General features: G+C 39.7%; 1 protein-coding gene across 2 annotated transcripts in view; it reads left to right on the forward strand.

The window, feature by feature from the left end:
- SNX4 (sorting nexin 4) overlaps positions 1–22,500 on the forward strand; it is a 327,445-nt gene that overhangs the window by 75,127 nt on the left and 229,818 nt on the right. For both annotated transcript variants that reach the window (XM_053698049.1, XM_053698050.1), the window contains exon 8: positions 14,093–14,154. In XM_053698049.1, coding sequence (XP_053554024.1) covers positions 14,093–14,154 — 62 coding nt within the window. The remainder of the gene's footprint in view (positions 1–14,092; positions 14,155–22,500) is intronic.

A 22,500-nucleotide genomic window follows, 5' to 3' on the forward strand; every position in this document is an offset into this window, starting at 1 on the left:
TGTGGGAATACAAACCTAGCCACCAGGAGGAGGCAAAGACACGCCAGCCAAAGGCTTAAATACCTCCCCCACTCCCCTCATCACCCAGTCATTCTTTGCCTTTTGTCACAGGAGGATGGCAGAGAAGTGTCGGAAGATTCGGAATAGTCTCTTGTGGAGGGTAGTACTCTTTGGAATGGGACTGGAAAGTTAGAGTCTGGAGAAGCAGGGAGTGTCTTTCTGCGAAACCATCCCGACTCATATTAACAGCTCCATAAGCAATCGGCGTAGAGGAGTTTCCCGGCCTGCTTTCTACACTCAAGTCCATGTCAGGAGCGATGCTACTAACTTGTCACACTTGAAGGGCCATGTTCCTGCTCCACGGCATAGATTCCGGAAAGATAGTTTATTATTTATATTCATAATGATAACGGAGAGGACAGGGTCACAGTGTGACACCTTTTATCTTTATAGAATCAAGGGTTAATATTCCTGGAAGGGGGATTATTGAACAGGGGGGTTTATACATAATATTGTTTATTGTGTCACTGCTGCGTTATGTGCGAGATATGAGGCTCTGGCAATGGTGGAACTGACAGGTTCTCTTTCGGGAGTATTTGTGCGGCTGTTTTTTGCGCGTTTTCTTCCCTAGTGCAGGCAACTTCTTTTGCTTGACTGGCGCAAGAGACAAAGCAGTTTCTGTAGTCTGGGTCATAAGAGATGGGGAGTGCCCCGGCCAATGGAGGTTATAAAGGTGCCCTCTTTATTATTAAAATGGCTACTCCCTCTTTAACAAAGTCTCATACCTGTGTTTATTGTGAGGAGGTTTTGGTAGATCAGCCTGCTCAACTATGTTCCACATGCCTTGATAATGTTGCAACATCTAAAAATAAGAGGATGTCTAATACTACTGAGCCGTCCACCTCTGAGGGTTCTCCATCCTGTGAGGTGCGTTCCCTGCATCCATCTCCTATTGCACATGCAGCGCCCCAGGGTCCAACCATTACTCCTACAGGAGTGCTTTGTTGGCTGTCAGATTTTGCGGATCAACTGCAGACGGCGGTATCGAAGGTGATCCATGCTTTACCATGTTCTGCTAAGCGCAAGCGTAGGCCACATCTTGGCGGTCCATCCCAGGAGTTCTCTACGCCTATGGAAATATCAGAGGCGTTATCTGCTGATGAGGCCCAATCTGACTTTTCGGAGGAGGCCCCTTCTGGGTCGGAATCCATGTAATCTAGGCCTCCGGCTGCGGAGGAGCCTGACTTTATGTTCAGGATGGAGAATTTGTGCTTTCTTTCATGTAATTAGCCAGAGTCCATGAGCTAGTGACGTATGGGATATACATTCCTACCAGGAGGAGCAAAGTTTCCCAAACCTTAAAATGCCTATAAATACACCCCTCACCACACCCACAATTCAGTTTTACAAACTTTGCCTCCCATGGAGGTGGTGAAGTAAGTTTGTGCTAGATTCTAAGTTGATATGCGCTTCGCAGCAGGCTGAAGCACGGTTTTCCTCTCAGAGTGCAGTGAATGTCAGAGGGATGTGAAGAGAGTATTGCCTATTTGAATACAATGGTCTTCCTCTAGGGGATCTATTTCATAGGTTCTCTGTTATCGGTCGTAGAGATTTCTTCTCCTACCTCCCTTTTCAGATCGACGATATACTCTTAAATAACATTACCTCTGCTGATTCTCGTTTCAGTACTGGTTTGGCTATCTACTATATGTAGATGAGTGTCTTAGGGTAAGTAAATCTTATTTCTATTTATGACACTCAAAGCTATGGTTGGGCACTTTATATGTAAAGTTCTAAATATATGTTTTAACCCCTTAATGACCACAGCACTTTTCCATTTTCTGTCCGTTTGGGACCAAGGCTATTTTTACATTTTTGCGGTGTTTGTGTTTAGCTGTAATTTTCATCTTACTCATTTACTGTACCCACACATATTATATACCGTTTTTCTCGCCATTAAATGGACTTTCTAAAGATACCATTATTTTCATCATATCTTATAATTTACTATAAAAAATTTTATAAAATATGAGGAAAAAATTGAAAAAAACACACTTTTTCTAACTTTGACCCCCAAAATCTGTTACACATCTACAACCACCAAAAAACACCCGTGCTAAATAGTTTCTAAATTTTGTCCTGAGTTTAGAAATACCCAATGTTTACATCTTCTTTGCTTTTTTTGTAAGTTATAGGGCCATAAATACAAGTAGCACTTTGCTATTTCCAAACTATTATTTTTCAAAATTAGCGCTAGTTACATTAGAACACTAATATCTTTCAGGAATCTCTGAATATCCATTGACATGTATATATTTTTTTTTAGTAGACATCCCAAAGTATTGATCTAGGCCCATTTTGGTATATTTCATGCCACCATTTCACCGCCAAATGCGATTAAATACAAAAAATCGTTCACTTTTTTACAAATTTTTTCACAAACTTTTGGTTTCTCACTGAAATTATTTACAAACAGCTTGTGCAATTATGGCTTAAATGGTTGTAAATTCTTCTCTGGGATCCCCTTTGTTCAGAAATAGCAGACATGTATGGCTTTGGCGTTGCTTTTTAGTAATTAGAAGGCTGCTAAATGCCACTGCGCACTACACGTGTATTATGCCCAGCAGTGAAGGGGTTAATTATGGAGCATGTAGGGAGCTTCTAGAGTTAATTTTAGCTTTAGTGTAGTGTAGTAGACAACCCCAAGTATTGATCTAGGCCCATTTTGGTATATTTCATGCCACCATTTCACCGCCAAATGCGATCAAATTAAAAAAAACGTTACATTTTTCACAATTTTAGGTTTCTCACTGAAATCATTTACAAACGGCTTGTGCAATTATGGCACAAATGGTTGTAAATGCTTCTCTTGGATCCCCTTTGTTCAGAAATAGCAGACATATATGGCTTTGGCGTTGCTTTTTGGTAATTAGAAGGCCGCCAAATGCCGCTGCATTTCACACGTGTATTATGGCTAGCAGTGAAGGGGTTAATTATGTAGCTTGTAGGGAGCTTGCAGGGTTAATTTTAGCTTTAGTGTAGAGCTCAGCCTCCCACCTGAAACATGAGACCCCCTGATCCCTCCCAAACACCCCCCAATTGTCCCCGCCATCTTAAGTACTGGCAGAAACTCTGCCAGTACTAAAATAAAAGCTATATTTGGGCTTTTTTTGTGGTTTTTTTTTTAGCATATTTACATATGCTGCTGTGTAGGATCCCCCCTTAGCCCCCAGCCTTACTGATCCCCCACCAAAGAGCTCTCTAACCCTCCCCCTCTGCCTTAATGGGCGCCATCTTGGGTACTGGCAGCTGTCTGCCAGTACCCAGTTTAGTGAAAAAATGTGCCTTTTTAAAAAAAAAAAAAAACCCTTTTCTGCAGTGTAGCTTCCCCCCGCCCCTTCCACATCTCTTAGCTGTTTATTTACAGCTTTCAAAAAGTTATTTTGTTGTACTTTTTAAACTTTATTTTTCTGTAGTGTAGCGGTTCCCTCCCGCTCCCGCCCCGTGCACGCGCGCGCTCCCGTGCGCGCTCCCGCCCCCGATCCCGCCCCCCTCCACTCCACTGGGCACATCGATGGCCGGCCGCCCACCCGCCTCCCAGACTTGCTCCCACCCACCAACGATACCGGCCACCGATGTCCGGTGCAGAGAGGGCCACAGAGTGGCTCTCTCTGCATCGGATGGCCAAGGGGGGTTATTGCAGGATGCCTCCATATCGAGGCATCACTGCAATAACCGGAAAGCAGCTGGAAGCGAGCAGGATCGCTTCCAGCTGCTTTCCAGACCAAGGACGTACGTCACACGTCCTCGGTCATTAACTGTATTTTTTTTGAGGACGTGTGGCGTACGTCCTTGGTCCTTAAGGGGTTAAACTTATATTTGCCATGATTCCGGTTAATCAGTATTCCTTCTTTCAGACTGTCAGTTTCATTATTTTGGGAAATGCATATGAATAAATATTTTTTCTTACCTTCAAAAATTTTCAAATTGACTTTTTTCCTTGCGGGCTGTTAGGCTCGCGGGGGCAGAAAATGCTTCAATTTATTGCGTCATTCTTGGCGCAAACTTTTTTGGCGCAAAATTTCGTTATTTCCGGCGCCATAGTTGACACCGGAAGTTTTCACATGGTTGAGTCATTTTTTGGCACATGTGTATTAGACGTTTTTTTGCGCCAAAAAATGTGGGCGTCATACTTGGCGCCAAATAATGTGGGCGTCGTCTTGGCGCCAAAAAATGTGGATCTCATACTTGGCGCCATTTTTTTCACATTATTTCAGTCTCACTTTTTTGTTGCTTCTGGTTGCTAGAGGCTTGTTTGTTTTGTATTTTTTCCCATTCCTGAAACTGTCATTTAAGGAATTTGATAATTTTGCTTTATATGTTGTTTTTTTCTATTGCATATTGCAAGATATTTCAAGAGCTGTTCCTGAATCAGAAAATACTGAGGGATTCCTGATGACTGATATCAGTCCTACCAAAGCTAAGTTCATTTATTTTAAAGCGACAGTAAAGTGAAAACTAAACTTTCATGATTCAGATAGGGCATGCAATTTTAAACAACTTTCTAATTTACTTTTATCATCAAATTTGCTTTGTTCCCTTGGTGGTATGTTTGAGAAGCTAAACCTAGCTAGGCTCAAACTGATTTCTAAACAGTTAAAAACCGCCTCCTAGCTCAGAGCATTTTGAAATTTTTTCACAGTTAGACTGTGCTAGTTCACATGTCATATTAGATAACATTGTGCTCACTCCCGTGAAGTTATTTAGGAGTCTTCACTGATTGACTATACTGCATGTCTGTCAAAGGCACTTGGATAAGGAGGCTGTCTGCAAAGGCTTAGATACAAGGTAATCACAGAGGTAAAAAGTATATAAATATAACTGTGTTGGTTATGCAAAAACGGGGATTGGGTAATAAAGGGATTATCTATCTTTTTAAATAAGAAACATTTTGGTGTAGACTGTCCCTTTAATGTTATGAATGTTTATATTTAGCTATGGTTTGTAATAAGTTTTTATGATAAACTTTTACATGCAGAGTCCATTAGTATTTATGCATTATCTATTGCTATTCTTTTTACATCTTATGTACAAGATATATTTAGGAATTTATAAGAATATTTTTCTGATTCTAGTATAAGGCTTTGTCTGCTATCCCGCCTTCTAATAAAATTTTTAGGTCTTGTTTAAACTTCTCATTTATTTGATGAAGTTTCAAATGACCAACATCCTGAATTATCCTTCTCTGATGGTGTATTTTCTCATTCAGAATATTCTTCATCAGATATTGACACTAACAAATCTACTTTTTTATTTTTAAATAGAGTACTTTAGTTTTTTGTTGAAAAGGTGTTGATTATTTTGGATATTGAAGTAACTAGTTCTTTTTAAGACTAGCTAACATTTAAATTCTGTTTATTAACCTTCTGTGTTTTCTTCAGAGGTTTTTTTCCAGTTCCTGATACTAGGGAATGGCATAGGCCGAGAATGTCTTTTATTCCTTCTTTAAGGTAGTTAATTGTATCCTTTGCCGGCAGTTAGTTTTAAGTTTTGAGGAAGATCCCCAAGTTAATGTGACTATCTCTACTCTTGCTAACATACTACTATTTCTATAGCAGATAGTATTTATTTTTTTCCTTGGGAAACTTGTATCTTATTTAAGGAAAATTATTTATTTTCAGGTACTTTTCTTAGACCTGTAATTTATTTGGCTGATGTTGCAACTACTTCAGCTTTCTGGTTGGATACTTTAGTGCAACAAGTATCAGATTATGATTTGTTTAGCATTGTTAAGTTGATCAACATGCTAATAATTTCATTTGTGTCGTCATTTTTTTGATATTTTCGCAAATGAGGTTTAATTTATGTCTAGCTATTTTAGCTAGAAGAACTTTATGATTTCAATCTTGGAATGCTAATTTGATTTCTAAATTCCATATTTCTTTTTTTCCAAGGTAATCAATTATTTGGTTCACAATTGGATTCAATTCTTCAACTGTTACTCTGGGCTGCAAGATTGAGTTCTAAGGCTAAATATTAAGCTTTTTTCCTTACTAAGGAACGGAATTCTAAATTCTTCCCCAAGTAACATGTTTATAATTGTAAGTTTTCTTCATTTAATTTAAGCCATTTTAAAAATCAAAGTCAGCTCCTAAAATTTGCATTTAGGTGCAGTTCTTATTCCAGCTTAGCTGGTAAGGGGCAGGTTAATACTTTAATAAATTTGTTTGGTTCAATTCGGTCCAAATTTCTTAGATTTGGATACAGAATAGGATTCAGAGTAAAACCATCTGTGAGAAGTATTTTTTCTCTCTCTAACATATTCCAGCTATTCCAGTAAAGCTCACACTTTCCTGAAGTGTGTTTCAGTCCTATATGTATTGGGTACTTGTGAAGCGCGGCTGGTCACCCGTTGGGGCTCAAGGCGCTGCTCAGTCCTGGAGTTTTCTGGGGTATTTATACCAGTTCCTTTTTAGGAACAGGATTTTGGGGGTTTTATTCAAACTATTCATTATTTCAAGATAGAAAATCTTTTTGAATTGTCATAAGTATACCATCTTTTAGAATGGAGTTTATATGGTCTATTCTGCCTTTTTTGGTCAGTAATGGCATTATTTGTTCACAATAGATGCATATCTTCATTTTCTGTTTTCATTCAGATTATTTTCATTTTCTGAGATTCTCTTTTTTTGACAAGCATTACCAATTTGTTGCTTTTCCTTCTGGTCTAGCGACAGCTCTAAGAATCTTTTCAAGGTTCTCAGTGTTTCCTTATTTGGACGGTCTCGTGGTACTGGCTCAGTCTTTTCGTTCTGCGGAATCTCATATGATTCAACTTTTGTTGTTTCTTCAAGACACAGTTAGAGGTTTTTTTATCAAAAGCTCTTTGATTCCTCAGACAAGGGTCACCTTTTTTTAGGTTTCCAGATAGATTGTGTCAATGTCTTTGTCTCTAGCAGACAAGTGACAATTTTATTGGGTTCCGTTTGTCGGAACCTTCAGTCTCTATTATTTCCTTCAGTTGCTATATGCATGGAAGGTTTTGGTATTATGGCTGCAGCATTGGATTCAATTCCCTTTGCTCATTTTCATAAGAAACCTTTCCAGTTTTTTATACTGAATTAATGTTGCAGGGATTCTAGGATATCACTTTTTATATCCTTGAATCCCAATGTTCAACTATCTTTGATTTGATGGTTAGATCACCATCATATATTTCTAAAGGGTCTCTTCGGTTCATTCAACCTGGACCATGATCACTTCAGACGCGAGTCTTTTAGGTTGGAAGGCTGTCTGGGGATCTCTGTCAGCACAAGGGGTTTGGAAATCTCAGGAGACGAGATTACCAATCGATATTTTGGAACTCCGTGCATTTTTCAGAGTTCTTCAGTTTTGGCTTCTTTTTGAAGAAAGAGATGTTTATTGTTTTTCAGACAGACAATGTCACAACTGTGGCGTATGTCAATCATCAGGGTGGGACTCTCAGTCCTTAGGCTGTGAAAGAAGTATCTCGGATACTTGCTTGACTAAATCCAGCTCCTGTCTAATTTTTGCGGTCCATTTCCCAGGTATAGACAATTGGGAAACGGATTATCTCTGTCAATCAAGCTTTACATTCGGGAGAATGGTCTCTTTACCCAGATGTGTTTTTTCAAATTGTTCAGATGTGTGGGCTTCCAGAAACAGATCTGATGGCATCTCATCTAAACAAGGAACTTCCCAGGGGCCTATTCAGGTCTGGGGATCCTCTGGCGGAAGCAGTGTATGCATTGACACTTCCTTGGAGTTATCAATCTGCCTATATTTTTTCGCCTCTGGTTCTTCTTTTTAGAGTGATTTTTAAAATCATCAGGGAGCAATCTTTTGTGTTGCTAGTGGCTCCAGCATGGCCACACAGGTTTTGGTATATGGTTCTTGTTCGGATGTCCAGTTGCCAATCTTGGTCACTTCCATTAAGGCCAGACCTTATATCTTAACATTCATTTTTTCCATCAGGAACTCAAATTATTAATTTGATGGTATGGAGTTTTAACGCTTAGTACTTAGTCATAGAAGTTCTTTGACTCAGTGATTAATACTATGTTGCAGGCTCGTAAATCTGTGTCTAGTAAGATTTATTATCGAGTTTGAAAGATTTACATCTCTTGATGCTCTTTTCATAAATTCTCTTGGCATTCTTTTAGAATTCCTAGGATTTTATAGTTTTCTTCAGGATGGTTTAGATGAGGGTTTTTGTCTGCAAGTTCCTTGCAAGGACAAATCTCTGCTTTTTCTGTGCTGTTTTCATAGAAAAATTTGCTAATCTTTCTGTTGTTCATTGTTTTGTTCAGGCTTTGGTTCGTATCAAGTCTGTCATTTAAGCCAATTTCTCCTCCTTGGTGTCTTAATTTGGTTCTGAAGGCTTTACAGGCTCTTCCGTTTGAGCATATGCTTTCTTTGGACATTTAAATTACTTTCATGGAAAGTATTGTTCCTTTAGACATCTCTTGAGCTAGAACAGTTTTTTAATTATCTGCTCTTTCTTGTGAGTCTCCTTTTTCTGATTTTTCATCTGGATAAGGTGGTTTTGCTGTCTTCTTTTCAATTTCTACCTAAAGTTGTGAATTTTAACATTAGTAGAGTAATTATTGTTCCTTCCTAGTGTCCTAATACTGATGATTCTTTGGAGAGATTCTTACATTCTTTGGCTATGGTAAGAGTTTTGAAATTATGTTGAAGCTATTCAGATTTCAGAAAGACTTCTAGTCTATTTGTTATCTTTTCTGGTTTTAGGAAAGGTCAGAAGGCTTCTGCCATTTCTTTGGCATCTTGGTTAAAGCTTTTTGATTCATCTTGCTTATTTGGAGTCGGGTTAATCTCCGCCTCAGAGGATTACGGATCATTCTACTAGGTCAGTTTCTACTTCCTGGACTTTTAAGAATGCAACTTCTGTTGATCAGATTTGCAAAGCAACGACTTGGTCTTCTTTGCATACTTTTTTCTAAATTCTACCTTTTTGATGTTTTCTCTTATTCAGAAGCAGTTTTTGGTAGAATAGTACTTCAGGCAGCTATTTCAGTTTGATTCTTCTGCTTATAACTTCAGTTTTTTTTCATTATAAAAATTTAACTTTTGGTTTGGGTAGTGGATTAATTTTTCAGCGGAATTGGCTGTCTTTATTTTATCCCTCCCTCTCTAGTGACTCTTGCGTGGAAGTTCCACATCTTGGGTATCTGCTATCCCATACGTCACTAGCTCATGGACTCTTGCTAATTACATGAAAGAAAACATAATTTATGTAAGAACTTACCTGATAAATTCATTTCTTTCATATTAGCAAGAGTCCATGAGGCCCACCCTTTTTGTGGTGGTTATGATTTTTTTTGTATAAAGCACAATTATTCCAATAATTTATTTTTGATGCTTTCGCTCCTTTCTTATCACCCCACTTCTTGGCTATTCGTTAAACTGAATTGTGGGTGTGGTGAGGGGTGTATTTATAGGCATTTTTAAGGTTTGGGAAACTTTGCCCCTCCTGGTAGGAATGTATATCCCATACGTCACTAGCTCATGGACTCTTGCTAATATGAAAGAAATGAATTTATCAGGTAAGTTCTTACATAAATTATGTTTTTTGCTGAAGCAAGTGCATGCTGTTCTGGAGGTTCCGGAACCGAAACTTACGGAGGTTCCTTCGATTCCTAAGCTTGATAAAGTATATGAGGACAGGATGGTACCTAAGACCTTCCCGGTTCCTGTTTAAATGGCTATTATTATTATTATTATTATTATTATTATTAAGAATGAATGGGATGGATTAGGTTCTTCCTTTTCCCCTTTTTCCTTTTTAAGAAACTGTTCCCCGTTTCGGACTCTCATCTCGAGCTATGGGGGACTGTCCCTAAAGTTGATGGTGCCATCTCTACGCTCGCGAAGTGGACGACTATTCCACTTGAGGATAGTTTGTCGTTTAAAGAGCCCATTGATAAAAAGTTGGTAAACGTGTCAAGAAAGATGTTTCAGCACACAGGGTTTGTTTTCCATCCGGCAGCGGCTGTAGCCGCGGTTTCTAGAGCTGCGACATATTGGTGTGAATTCCTTTGTGATAAGGTCGAGGGGAAGACTTTCATTGATGAGATGCGGGAAAATATTAAGGCGTTGAAGGTCATCAATTCTTTCATATGTGACGCCAATATGCAAATTATTTGCCTGAATGCGAATATATCAGGTTTTTCCATTTTAGCTCGCAGGGCTCTGTGACTAAAATCATGGTCTGCGGACATGATCTCTAAGTCGAGATTGTTGTCCCTACCTTTTCAAGGAAAGATTTTGTTCGGTCCAGGATTGTATTCGATCATATCCACGGTTACGGGAGGCAAGGGTGCCTTTCTACCGCAGGATTAGAAGGCTAAGCCTAAGGGTTCTACCTTTCATCCATTTTGTGTGGACAAGGCCCAACTCCAGCAGCCCGCCGCGAAAGCAGATCAGTCCAAGGTTACTTGGAAGCCAGCTCAGTCTTGGAGTAAGTCCAAGCAGAGCAAGAAGCCCACTGAGTCAAAATCGGCATGAAGGGGCGGCCCCGACCGGTCTCTGGACCAAGTAGGGGGCAGGTTATCTCTCTTCTCAGAAGCCTGGTTGCAGGACGTTCAGGACGCTTGGGTTCTGCAGTTTGTCGCCCAAGGGTACAGGATAGGATTCAGATCTCATCCACCAAGGGGCAGATTCCTCTAGAAATGCTTTTCTTTTTTTCTGGTCTTGCAGACAGATTTGACAAAGTGTGTGAGGGATCTCTCTTCTCTAGGAGTTATTGTACCAGTACCCTCGGCAGAGAGGAGTCTAAGGTATTATTCAAACCTTTTCGTGGTCCCAAAGAAGGAGTGCACGTTCCGACCGATTCTAGACCTAAAGTGTTTAAACAAATTTCTGGCTGTTCCATCGTTCAAAATGGAAACGATCAGATTTATTCTGCCCCTAGTTCAAGAAGACAATCACTTCAGGTTCATGAGATTTGCATTTCTGGACCAACTTTTCCAGTTTGTGGCCCTTCCTTTTGGTCTGGCGAAGGCCCCCGAGAGTCTTCACGAAGTTTCTGGGGGCGCTACTTGCAGTGGCCAGAGGCATTGCTGTGGCGCCCTATCTGGACAACATCCTAGTCCAGGCACCGTCATTCAGTCTTGCACTGGATCACTCGAGGGCCCTTCTTCTCCTGCTCCAATCTCACGGTTGGAAGATCAACTCAGGAAAGAGTTCCCTGGTTCCCAGCAACAGGGTGGAGTTCCTGGGCACAATAATAGACTCTATATCCATGAAGATTTTTCTCACAGATCGACGCATGAAGATTGTGTCCTCCTGTCTGGCTCTTCAGTCCTCCTCAAGTCCCTCAGTGGCCCTATGTATGGAAGTGATCGGATTCATGGTTTCCAGCATAATGTCATTCCATTCGCCAGGTTCCATCTCAGACCTCTTCAGTTGTGCATGTTGAGACAGTGGAACGGCGATCATTCAGATCTATCACAGGAGTCTCTCCTCCCTATAAATATTCTGAAACTTCGAGCAATCTACAATGCTCTGAAGGTTTGACCTCCTCTGGGGTCATTCAGCTTTATCAGATTCCAGACCGACATTACCTCGGCTTACATCAACCATCAGGGGGGTACGAGAAGCTCCCAAGCAATGAGGGAGGTGTCTCGGATTTTGAATGGGTGGAGTCACACAACTGCTCGCTCTCAGCGATCCACATTCCGGGTGTGGACAGCTGGGAAGCGGACTTTTTCAGCAGGCAGTCCTTTCATCCGGGGGAATGGTCTCTCCACCCTGAGGTGTTTGCAGAGATTTGTCTCAGATGGGGAACGCCGGAGATAGATCTCATGGTGTCCAGACTCAATTGCAAGCTACCCAGATATGGGTTGGGGTCAAGGGATCCCCAGGTAGAGCAGATAGATGCCTTAGCGGTTACTTGGGGATTCAACCAAGCTTACATTTTTCCACAGTTACCGCTTCTTCCTTGTGCAGTGGCCCGCATAAAGCAGGAGCGAGCTTCAGCCATTCTGATCGCTCCGTCATGGCCGCGGAGGACTTGGTTTGCGGATCTGGTAGGGATGCCATCCTCTCCTTCTTGGAGGTTACTCTGTTGCAGGGATCTGCTGGAACAGGGTCCCTTTCAACATTAAAATCTAGATTCTCTGAGGCTGACTGCGTGGAGATTGAATGCTTAGTTTTGTCCTCCAAACTAGGTTTTTCTGAAAGGGTGATTGATACTCTAGTTCAGGCCAGGAAGCCGGTCACTCGTCTCATCTATCATAAGGTGTGGAGGACTTACTTGTCCTAATGTGAGTCGCATGGATATCCTTGGCATAAGGTTAAGGTGTCCAGGATTCTTTCCTTTCTTCAGGATGGTCTGGAGAAGGGGCTTGCCGCAAGTTCCTTAAAGGGACAGATTTTTGGCATTATCAGTCTTGTTGCACAAAAGGCTCTCTGAGCTTCCTGATGTTCAGGCTCTGTCTAGAATTGGGCCTGTCTTCAGACAGACCGCTCCTCCCTGGAGCTTAAACGTAGTTCTTAAAGGGACATGAAACCCAATTTTTTTTCTTTCATGATTTAGAAAGAACATGCAATTTTAAACAACTTTCTAATTTACTTCTATTTAATTTGCTTAATTCTCTTGATATACTTTGCTAAAAAGCATATCTAGATAGGCTCAGGAGCTGCATATTGGATGTTACACATAGATGTCTCGTGTGATTGGCTCACCCATGTACATTGCTATTTCTTCAACAAAGGATATCTAATGAATGAAGCAAATTACATAATAGAACTAAACTGGAATGTTGTTTAAAATTGTATTCTCTACTTGAATCATGAAAGAAAATGTTTGGGTTGAATGTCCCTTTAAGGAATTGCAAAGGGTTCAGTTTGAACCTATGCACTCTATTGACATTAAGACTCTTTCCTGGAAGGTCCTCTTCCTGTTAGCTATTGCATCGGCACGCAGAGTTTCTGAGCTGGCGGCCTTGCAATGGGAGCCTCCTTATTTGGTTTTTCATGCCGATAAAGCTGTTCTCACTGGCTTGGGATTTCTTCCCAAGGTTGTGTCTGATCTTAACATCAATCAGGAAATAGTTGTTCCTTCTTTGTGTTCTAACCCTTCTCCAAAGGAGAGGTTACTTCATAATTTTGATGATGTTTGTACCCTGAAGTTTTACCTTCAGGCTACTAAGGATTTCAGACAGTCTACATCTCTGTGGTGTATTCAGGGAAGCGTAAGGGACAGGAGGCCTCTGCTGCTACTTTGTCTCTTTGGTTGAGGAGCATGATTCGCTTAGCCTATGAGACAGCGGGAGATCAGCCTCCTCAGATGATCACGGCTCATTCCACTAGAGCTGTGGCTTCTTCTTGGGCCTTCAAGAATGAGGCCTTTTTTGGAGCAGATTTGTAAGGCGGCTGGCTACCTGGTCCTCCTTACATACTTTAACAAAGTTTTACAAATTTGACGTTTTTGCTTCTGCCAAAGTGGTTTTAGGGAGAAAGGTTTTGTAGGCTGTGGTGCCCTTAGATTAGGGTCTGCCTTTTTCCCACACATTTTTCATTCAGTATCCTCTAGAGCTTGGGTATTTGTTTCCCACAAGTAATGAATGGAGCCGTGGACTCTCTTCCCCTTTTAGATGGAAAACATAATTTATGCTTACCTGATAATTTTGATTCCATCGTTGGGAGGAGAGTCCACGGCTCCCACACGTTGCTCCGTTGGGCGGACCTAAATTGTTTTTGTTTTTCTGGTACCATTTATACCCTGATATTTCTTCTACTGTTCCTTGTTCCCTCGGCAGAATGACTGGGGGATGAGGGGAGTGGGGGAGGTATTTAAGCCTTTGGCTGGGGTGTCTTTTCCTCCTCCTGGTGGCCAGGTTCTTATTCCCACAAGAAATTAATGAAGCCGTGGACTCTCCTCCCCACGATGGAAACGCAATTATCAGGAAAGCATAATTTGTTTTTGTGTATACACGCCTATGTATGAAAAAGGAACTTGTATCTATATGTTTATAATTCCTTGCTGCCTTGCTGTGTGTGCACGTTGCACAGAGCTGTGTATTTTTATTTATTTAATTTTTTGCAGAGGGTTGCAGACCGGCTCTATGGTGTTTACAAAGTTCACGGGAACTATGGCAGAGTGTTCAGGTAAGTGTAATCTTTTCACTCAATAAATAAATGTATTCATTCTTGTAATCTTTCAATTTCCATAAAGTTATGTCTCACTATATACTCTAATTATCACATAAAGTGATTTATCAGTATAGTGTTTATCATTTTTCATATATGCTGATACTCCGCATTAAATGACAGAATGTATGGTCCCATTTCGTAGGTGCATTATGTTATGTTTTGTTACCAACCCTTAAAGTTGTTTAGTTCCTACACATTAGTTTAAATTGGGTTTAGGAACCTTGTTGGTTTATACATTATCTCATTATTGCTTTATTAAATGTTAGCACCTTATGTACAACTATACTACTGTATTATCATACTGTTTTATTGTATTCCTTTGACTTGTCATTTGTTGCAATTGCAATCTTTTGAATTCAGATAACAGGCTTCACAATTTATATAAGTACTCATAGAGTTAATTTACTTCACAACTTGTATTTGATTTTACCCAATCAGGGTGACCCTGGTGCTTTTTAAATAGCTCAGGTGCACTGTCCAGTAGCTATGATTACGGCCTGAGGCCGAAACATGTTAGCGGACTATTCGTTGTGATGTACCTGTGTTGATCTCTGGAGTGTTTTTAAATCTTGTTCTAATAAAGACTGTGTTTTTATCACTGAAACCGCTGCTTGCAACATTTCCTTTTTTGCTGTGTATATATATATATATATAAAAAAAATCATAAAAGACTATGTAAAACCACGCTAGGCTATATGACAAACAATAAATATACAAATAATAATATTAATAAAAAAAAAATACTGATGATGATGATAAAAAGTCCACAGGAATTATTAAATTCCAAAAGAAGGCAGCAGATCCAAAAGAAGAGTGAAGACTCCCTGGTTATCTTCACCAAACACAATATGCACAAAAGACTAGGTGTCAGCACCTTCCTTCTGTGATCATTAAGGACAAAGATGTGTATATACACGGTTGTGGGGTCGTACATCCCCTATCGAAATGCAATTACTTGTGAATACCTCAATCTGTTTGAGGTAAGTAGCCACCGTATACGCAAAAAAGCCCAGCTTGCTGATGTCTCCAGGTCCGAAGTGCAGAAAACAAAAACCGGAACAATTGCTCAGCTGTGCAGGAACTGAGGTGTCAACACAGGATATCCACAGGGTGCCTCCTTGATTCGTCTCAGTACATGTTAGTGAGAGAGAGAATGGGAAATGGCCACAAATAGTGAAGTACGTTTTATTTAAAAAATCATGCAATAAGTAAATGAAGACAATCCCACTCACAAGTCAAACCTCAATCAAATGAGGTAAGAATAAGGCAAACAGTGTAAAATGTATATATAAATCGAGTGGATATCGCAGCAATGAACCACCTCAGAGTTTTCAGTTAACTCAAAGTGTAGTAATATAACGTTCCTGACGCGCTTTAAAGTTTTTCTTCCTCAGAGGGATAGAAGTACAACTTACTTACATGAGTTTAAAAAGCAGCTGTTCTAAAGTAAGAACAAAGTCTCTAATCTCTGATTGGATAATATTCGAAGCTACTGATTGGGCAAAAATCTCAGTGTGTTTTTGGTCACCCCGCGTCATGTGTAATAGTCACATGACTGTAACACTAAAGGGAAATTTATTAAGTTCCTGCACAGCTGAGCAATTGTTTCCGTTTTCTGCACTTCAGACCTGGAGACATCAGCAAGCTGGGCTTTTTTGCATATACGGTGGCTACTTACCTCAAACAGATTGAGGTTTTCACAAGTAAGTGCGTGGTGATAGGGGATGTACGACCCCACAACACTGTATATACATCTTTGTCCTTAATGATCACAGAAGGAAGGCCCTGACAGTCTTTTGTGCATATATATATATATATATATATATATATATATGTGTGTGTGTGCGTATGTATGTATGTTTGTATGTGTATATATATATATATATGTATATATATATATATATATGTATATTTATGTGTGTGTGTGTGTATATATATGTATATATATATATATATATATATATATATATATATATATATATATATATATATGTGTATGTATGTATGTATGTATATATATTACATGAAGTGGCTCAGAGAGTGAGCCTCAGGATTATAATCCTGATATAAAGACAGGGGATTCAGCACTCTTTTAAGAAAAAGCTCAATACATTCTTAGTTTCAAAAGCAAGTTTTAATGGTGGGACGGCATAACTCCCCACATCCTGGAAATACAAACACAAACCAGAAAATAATAATCGCAAATGCAACAATGATTGCAAGTAAGTATAGATAGTAAACCCTGCAATCACAATAGTGGGCCTGACCGGTCAGGTGTGCATGCTACGGCAAAATTGAGTGTTAATAAGCAGTTTAATATAGTACAACTATCACAGGAGGTCCGGCTTGAAAGAATCCGCCTCGGAGGCTCTAAGTTGCGGCAAATCGCGGCTAGCTAAGACGGAAGGAGAATCAGGTCGTATGAAAAAGTTGCTATTATAAACACCGGCATTAATAGCATGGCCAGCTATCATACTGGGTGCTAAAAGTGAAATTATTTATGTCTGCCGAAGTATGTTGATGTATTGGCAACTGACCGACCTGTTCCGTAACCACCATTGAACTGGTTTGCTTTAAGGATGTTCCAGGGATGTTTATTTCTTCCTGACTAATATATGCCTGCATGTTGGACTGGGATTGATGAATGACAGTATTACTGGACTTTTTCTAGAATATGCTTGCTGCTTACTAATAACTTCCCATGAACATGTTACATCTTACATTCGGGCATAAGCACACTACTATAAGCTGGATTACATTCTGCATTTCATTCAGTATATTGGCTTACTGACAACCTTGCCTGCCTGATGATTTTGCTCTAACGCTTATCTTGGACTATGCTTGATACTAACATGCTTGACATAACATTTTGTCTTTAATTTTTGGGAATTGTGTAACATTGCTGTCAGTACATACTAAGTCCTATGCTTGCATTTTGTTAGGATTATATTCTCTGAGAATTGATATAGATCCGCTGGCTTCCCTTTTCAGTCTACTTAGATCCCTTTATTAAACCTGCCCAGCATCTTTACCCCTGAAAAGGGGTGCTGTGAGCAGCCGGGTGTAGTTAGACTGAGGGGAGTGGCGAGGATCCGCTAACTTTTATGCCATAATAGCTTGCATGTTTATCCTCTAAAAGAGTTACGGAAATTGTCCATCCTGTGATAGTTGTACTATATTAAACTGCTTATTAACATTCAATTTTGCAGTAGCATGTACACCTGACCGGTCAGGCCCACTATTGTGATTGCAGGGTTTACTATTTATACTTACTTGCAATCATTGTTGCAATTGCGATTATTATTTTCTGGTTTGTGTTTGTATTTCCAGGATGTGGGGAGTTATGCCGTCCCACCATTAAAACTTGCTTTTGAAACTAAGAATGTATTGAGCTTTTTCTTAAAAGAGTGCTGAATCCCCTGTCTTTATATCAGGATTATAATCCTGAGGCTCACTCTCTGAGCCACTTCATGTAACATTTTATTTAAGGGTCTGCACCACGTTGTCATTTAGACACTTATAAAGGCTATTAAGCCCATATAACATATAACTTATTATAGCACATTTTGCCATTGCGTCCCCTCTGTAAAGTTCTCGAATATATATATATATATATATATATATATATATATATATATATGTGTGTGTGTGTGTGTGTGTGTGTGTGTATAATATATATATATATATATATATATATATATATATATATATATATATAATGTGTGTATATATGTATGTATATATATATATATATATATATATATATATATATATGTGTGTGTGTGTTTGTGTGTGTATATATATCTCTATATATATATATATATATATATATATATATATATATATATATATATATATATATATATGTGTGTGTGTATATGTATGTGTGTATATATATATATATATATATATATATATATATATATATATATATATATATATAGAGCAAAAGATAGAAGACAGCACTCTCTAGTCTTAAATATATATGTGTGTATGTGTATATATATATATATATATATATATATATATATATATATATATATATATATATATATAGAGGGAGTGCAGAATTATTAGGCAAGTTGTATTTTTGAGGATTAATTTTATTATTGAACAACAACCATGTTCTCAGTGAACCCTAAAAACTCATTAATATCAAAGCTGAATAGTTTTGGAAGTAGTTTTTAGTTTGTTTTTAGTTATAGCTATTTTAGGGGGATATCTGTGTGTGCAGGTGACTATTACTGTGCATAATTATTAGGCAACTTAACAAAAAACAAATATATACCCATTTCAATTATTTATTTTTACCAGTGAAACCAATATAACATCTCAACATTCACAAATATACATTTCTGACATTCAAAAACAAAAACAAATCAGTGACCAATATAGCCACCTTTCTCCAACATTGGTGTGTCCGGTCCACGGCGTCATCCTTACTTGTGGGATATTCTCTTCCCCAACAGGAAATGGCAAAGAGTCCCAGCAAAGCTGGCCATATAGTCCCTCCTAGGCTCCGCCCACCCCAGTCATTCTCTTTGCCGTTGCACAGGCAACATCTCCACGGAGATGGTTAAGAGTTTTTTTGGTGTTTTAATGTAGTTTTTATTCTTCTATCAAGTGTTTGTTATTTTAAAATAGTGCTGGTATGTACTATTTACTCTGAAACAGAAAAGGATGAAGATTTCTGTTTGTAAGAGGAAGATGATTTTAGCAGACAGTAACTAAAATCGATTGCTGTTTCCACATAGGACTGTTGAGATGAAGTAACTTCAGTTGGGGGAAACAGTTAGCAGACTTTTCTGCTTAAGGTATGACTAGCCATATTTCTAACAAGACTGTGTAATGCTGGAAGACTGTCATTTCCCCTCATGGGGACCGGTAAGCCATTTTCTTAGTCAAACATACAGAATAAAGGGCTTAATAAGGGCTAAAAAACTGGTAGACATTTTTATGGGCTAAATCGATTGCTTTATTTGGGCATATTATTCAGATTTAGGCTATCAATTGGCATTTATAATCTTGGGGAACGTTTATAAAACGGCAGGCACTGTGTTGGACACCTTTTTCAGTCAGGGGGCCTTTCTAGTTATAGACTGAGCCTCATTTTCGCGCCATTACTGCGCAGTTGTTTTTGGAGAGCAGGGCATGCAGATGCATGTGTGAGGATCTAAGAATCACTAAAAAAGCTTCTAGAAGGCGTCATTTGGTATCGTATTCCCCTCTCGGCTTGGTTGGGTCTCAGCAAAGACTATAGCTGGGACTGTATAGGGGTTAAATTTTAAAACGGCTCCGGTTCCGTTATTTTAAGGGTTAAAGCTCTGAAATTTGGTGTGCAATACTTTTAATGCTTTAAGACACTGTGGTGAAATTTTGGTAATTTTTGAACAATTCCTTCATACTTTTTCACATATTCAGTAATAAAGTGTTTTCTGTTTGAAATTTAAAGAGACAGCAACGGTTTTTTTTTTAAAACGTTTTTTGTGCTTTGTTGACAAGTTTAAGCCTGTTTAACATGTCTGTACCTTCAGATAAGCTATGTTCTATATGTATGAAAGCCAATGTGTCTCCCCATTTAAATTTATGTGATAATTGTGCCATAGCGTCCAAACAAAGTAAGGACAGTACTGCCACAGATAATGATATTGCCCAAGATGATTCCTCAGATGAGGGGAGTAAACATAATACTACATCATCTCCTACTGTGTCTACACCAGTTTTGCCCACGCAGGAGGCCCCTAGTACATCTAGTGCGCCAATACTTATTACCATGCAACAATTAACGGCTGTAATGGATAACTCCATAGCAAATCTTTTATCCAAAATGCCTACTTATCAGAGAAAGCGCGATTGCTCTGTTTTAAACACTGAAGAGCAAGAGGGTCGCTGATGATAATTGTTCTGTCATACCCTCACACCAATCTGAAGGGGCAATGAGGGAGGTTTTGTCTGATGCAGAAATCTCAGATTCAGGAAAAATTTCTCATCAAGCTGAACCTGATGTTGTGACATTTAAATTTAAATTAGAACATCTCCGCGCACTGCTTAAGGAGGTGTTATCTACTCTGGATGATTGTGACAACTTGGTCATTCTAGAGAAATTATGCAAGATGGACACGTTCCTAGAGGTTCCGGTGCCCCCCGACGCTTTTCCTATACCCAAGCGGGTGGCGGACATAGTGAATAAGGAGTGGGAAAAGCCCGGCATACCTTTTGTTCCCCCCCCTATATTTAAGAAATTATTTCCTATGGTCGACCCCAGAAAGGACTTATGGCAGACAGTCCCCAAGGTCGAGGGGGCAGTTTCTACTCTAAACAAACGCACTACTATTCCTATTGAAGATAGTTGTGCTTTCAAAGATCCTATGGATAAAAAATTAGAAGGTTTGCTTAAAAAGATTTTTGTACAGCAAGGCTACCTTCTACAACCGATTTCATGCATTGTTCCTGTCACTACGGCAGCGTGGTTCTGGTTCGAGGAACTAGAAAAGTCGCTCAGTAGAGAAACTCCATATGAGGAGGTTATGGACAGAGTTAACGCACTTAAATTGGCTAACTCTTTTATTTTAGATGCCGCTTTGCAATTAGCTAGACTAGCGGCGAAAAATTCAGGGTTTGCTATCGTGGCGCTCAGAGCGCTTTGGCTAAAGTCTTGGTCAGCGGATGTGTCATCCAAGACAAAATTGCTTAACATCCCTTTCAAGGCTAAAACTTTATTTGGACCAGAATTGAAAGAGATTATTTCAGACATCACTGGGGGAAAGGGCCATGCCCTTCCACAGGATAGGTCTTTTAAGGCTAAAAATAAGCCTAATTTTCGTCCTTTTCACAGAAACGGACCAGCCTCTAATTCTGCATCCTCTAAGCAAGAGGGTAATACCTCACAACCCAAACCAGCCTGGAAACCAATGCAAGGCTGGAACAAGGGTAAGCAGGCCAAGAAGCCTGCCACTGCTAACAAAACAGCATGAAGGAGTAGCCCCCGATCCGGGACAGGATCGAGTGGGGGGCAGACTCTCTCTCTTTGCTCAGGCTTGGGCAAGAGATGTTCAGGATCCTTGGGCGCTAGAAATAGTTTCTCAAGGTTATCTCCTGGAATTCAAGGAACTACCCCCAAGGGGAAGGTTCCACAGGTCTCACTTATCCTCAAACCAAATAAAGAGACAGGCATTCTTACATTGTGTAGAAGACCTGTTAAAAATGGGAGTGATACACCCAGTTCCAATAAAGGAACAAGGAATGGGATTTTATTCCAATCTGTTCGTAGTTCCCAAAAAAGAGGGAACGTTCAGACCAATTTTGGATTTGAAGATCCTAAACAAATTTCTCAGGGTACCATCGTTCAAAATGGAAACTATTCGAACGATTCTACCCACCATCCAGGAAAGTCAATTTATGACTACCGTGGATCTAAAGGATGCGTACCTACACATTCCTATCCACAAGGAACATCATCAGTTCCTAAGGTTCGCTTTTCTGGACAAGCATTACCAGTTTGTGGCCCTCCCATTCGGGTTGGCCACTGCTCCAAGGATTTTCACAAAGGTGCTAGGGTCCCTTCTAGCGGTTCTAAGACCAAGGGGCATTGCAGTAGTACCTTACTTGGACGACATTCTAATACAAGCGTCGTCTCTGTCAAAAGCAAAGGCTCATACGGAGATCGTTCTAGCCTTTCTCAGATCTCACGGATGGAAGGTGAACAAAGAAAAGAGTTCTCTGTCCCCGTCAACAAGAGTTCCCTTCTTGGGAACAATAATAGATTCCTTAGAAATGAGGATTTTTCTGACAGAGGTCAGAAAATCAAAACTTCTAAGCTCTTGTCAAATGCTTCATTCTGTTCCTCGTCCTTCCATAGCGCAGTGCATGGAAGTAGTAGGATTGATGGTTGCAACAATGGACATAGTCCCTTTTGCACGAATTCATCTAAGACCATTACAACTGTGCATGCTCAAACAGTGGAATGGGGATTATACAGACTTGTCTCCAATGATTCAAGTAGATCAAAAGACCAGAGATTCACTCCGTTGGTGGCTGACCCTGGACAATCTATCCCAGGGAATGAGCTTCCGCAGACCAGAGTGGGTCATTGTCACGACCGACGCCAGTCTGGTGGGCTGGGGCACGGTCTGGGAATCCCTGAAAGCTCAGGGACTATGGTCTCGGGAAGAGTCTCTTCTCCCGATAAACATTCTGGAACTGAGAGCGATATTCAATGCTCTCAGAGCTTGGCCTCAACTAGCGAAGGCCAAATTCATATGGTTTCAATCAGACAACATGACGACTGTTGCATATATCAAT

This window comes from Bombina bombina, chromosome 1 (assembly GCF_027579735.1).
Source record: "Bombina bombina isolate aBomBom1 chromosome 1, aBomBom1.pri, whole genome shotgun sequence".
In the NCBI taxonomy this organism is placed as follows: domain Eukaryota; kingdom Metazoa; phylum Chordata; class Amphibia; order Anura; family Bombinatoridae; genus Bombina; species Bombina bombina.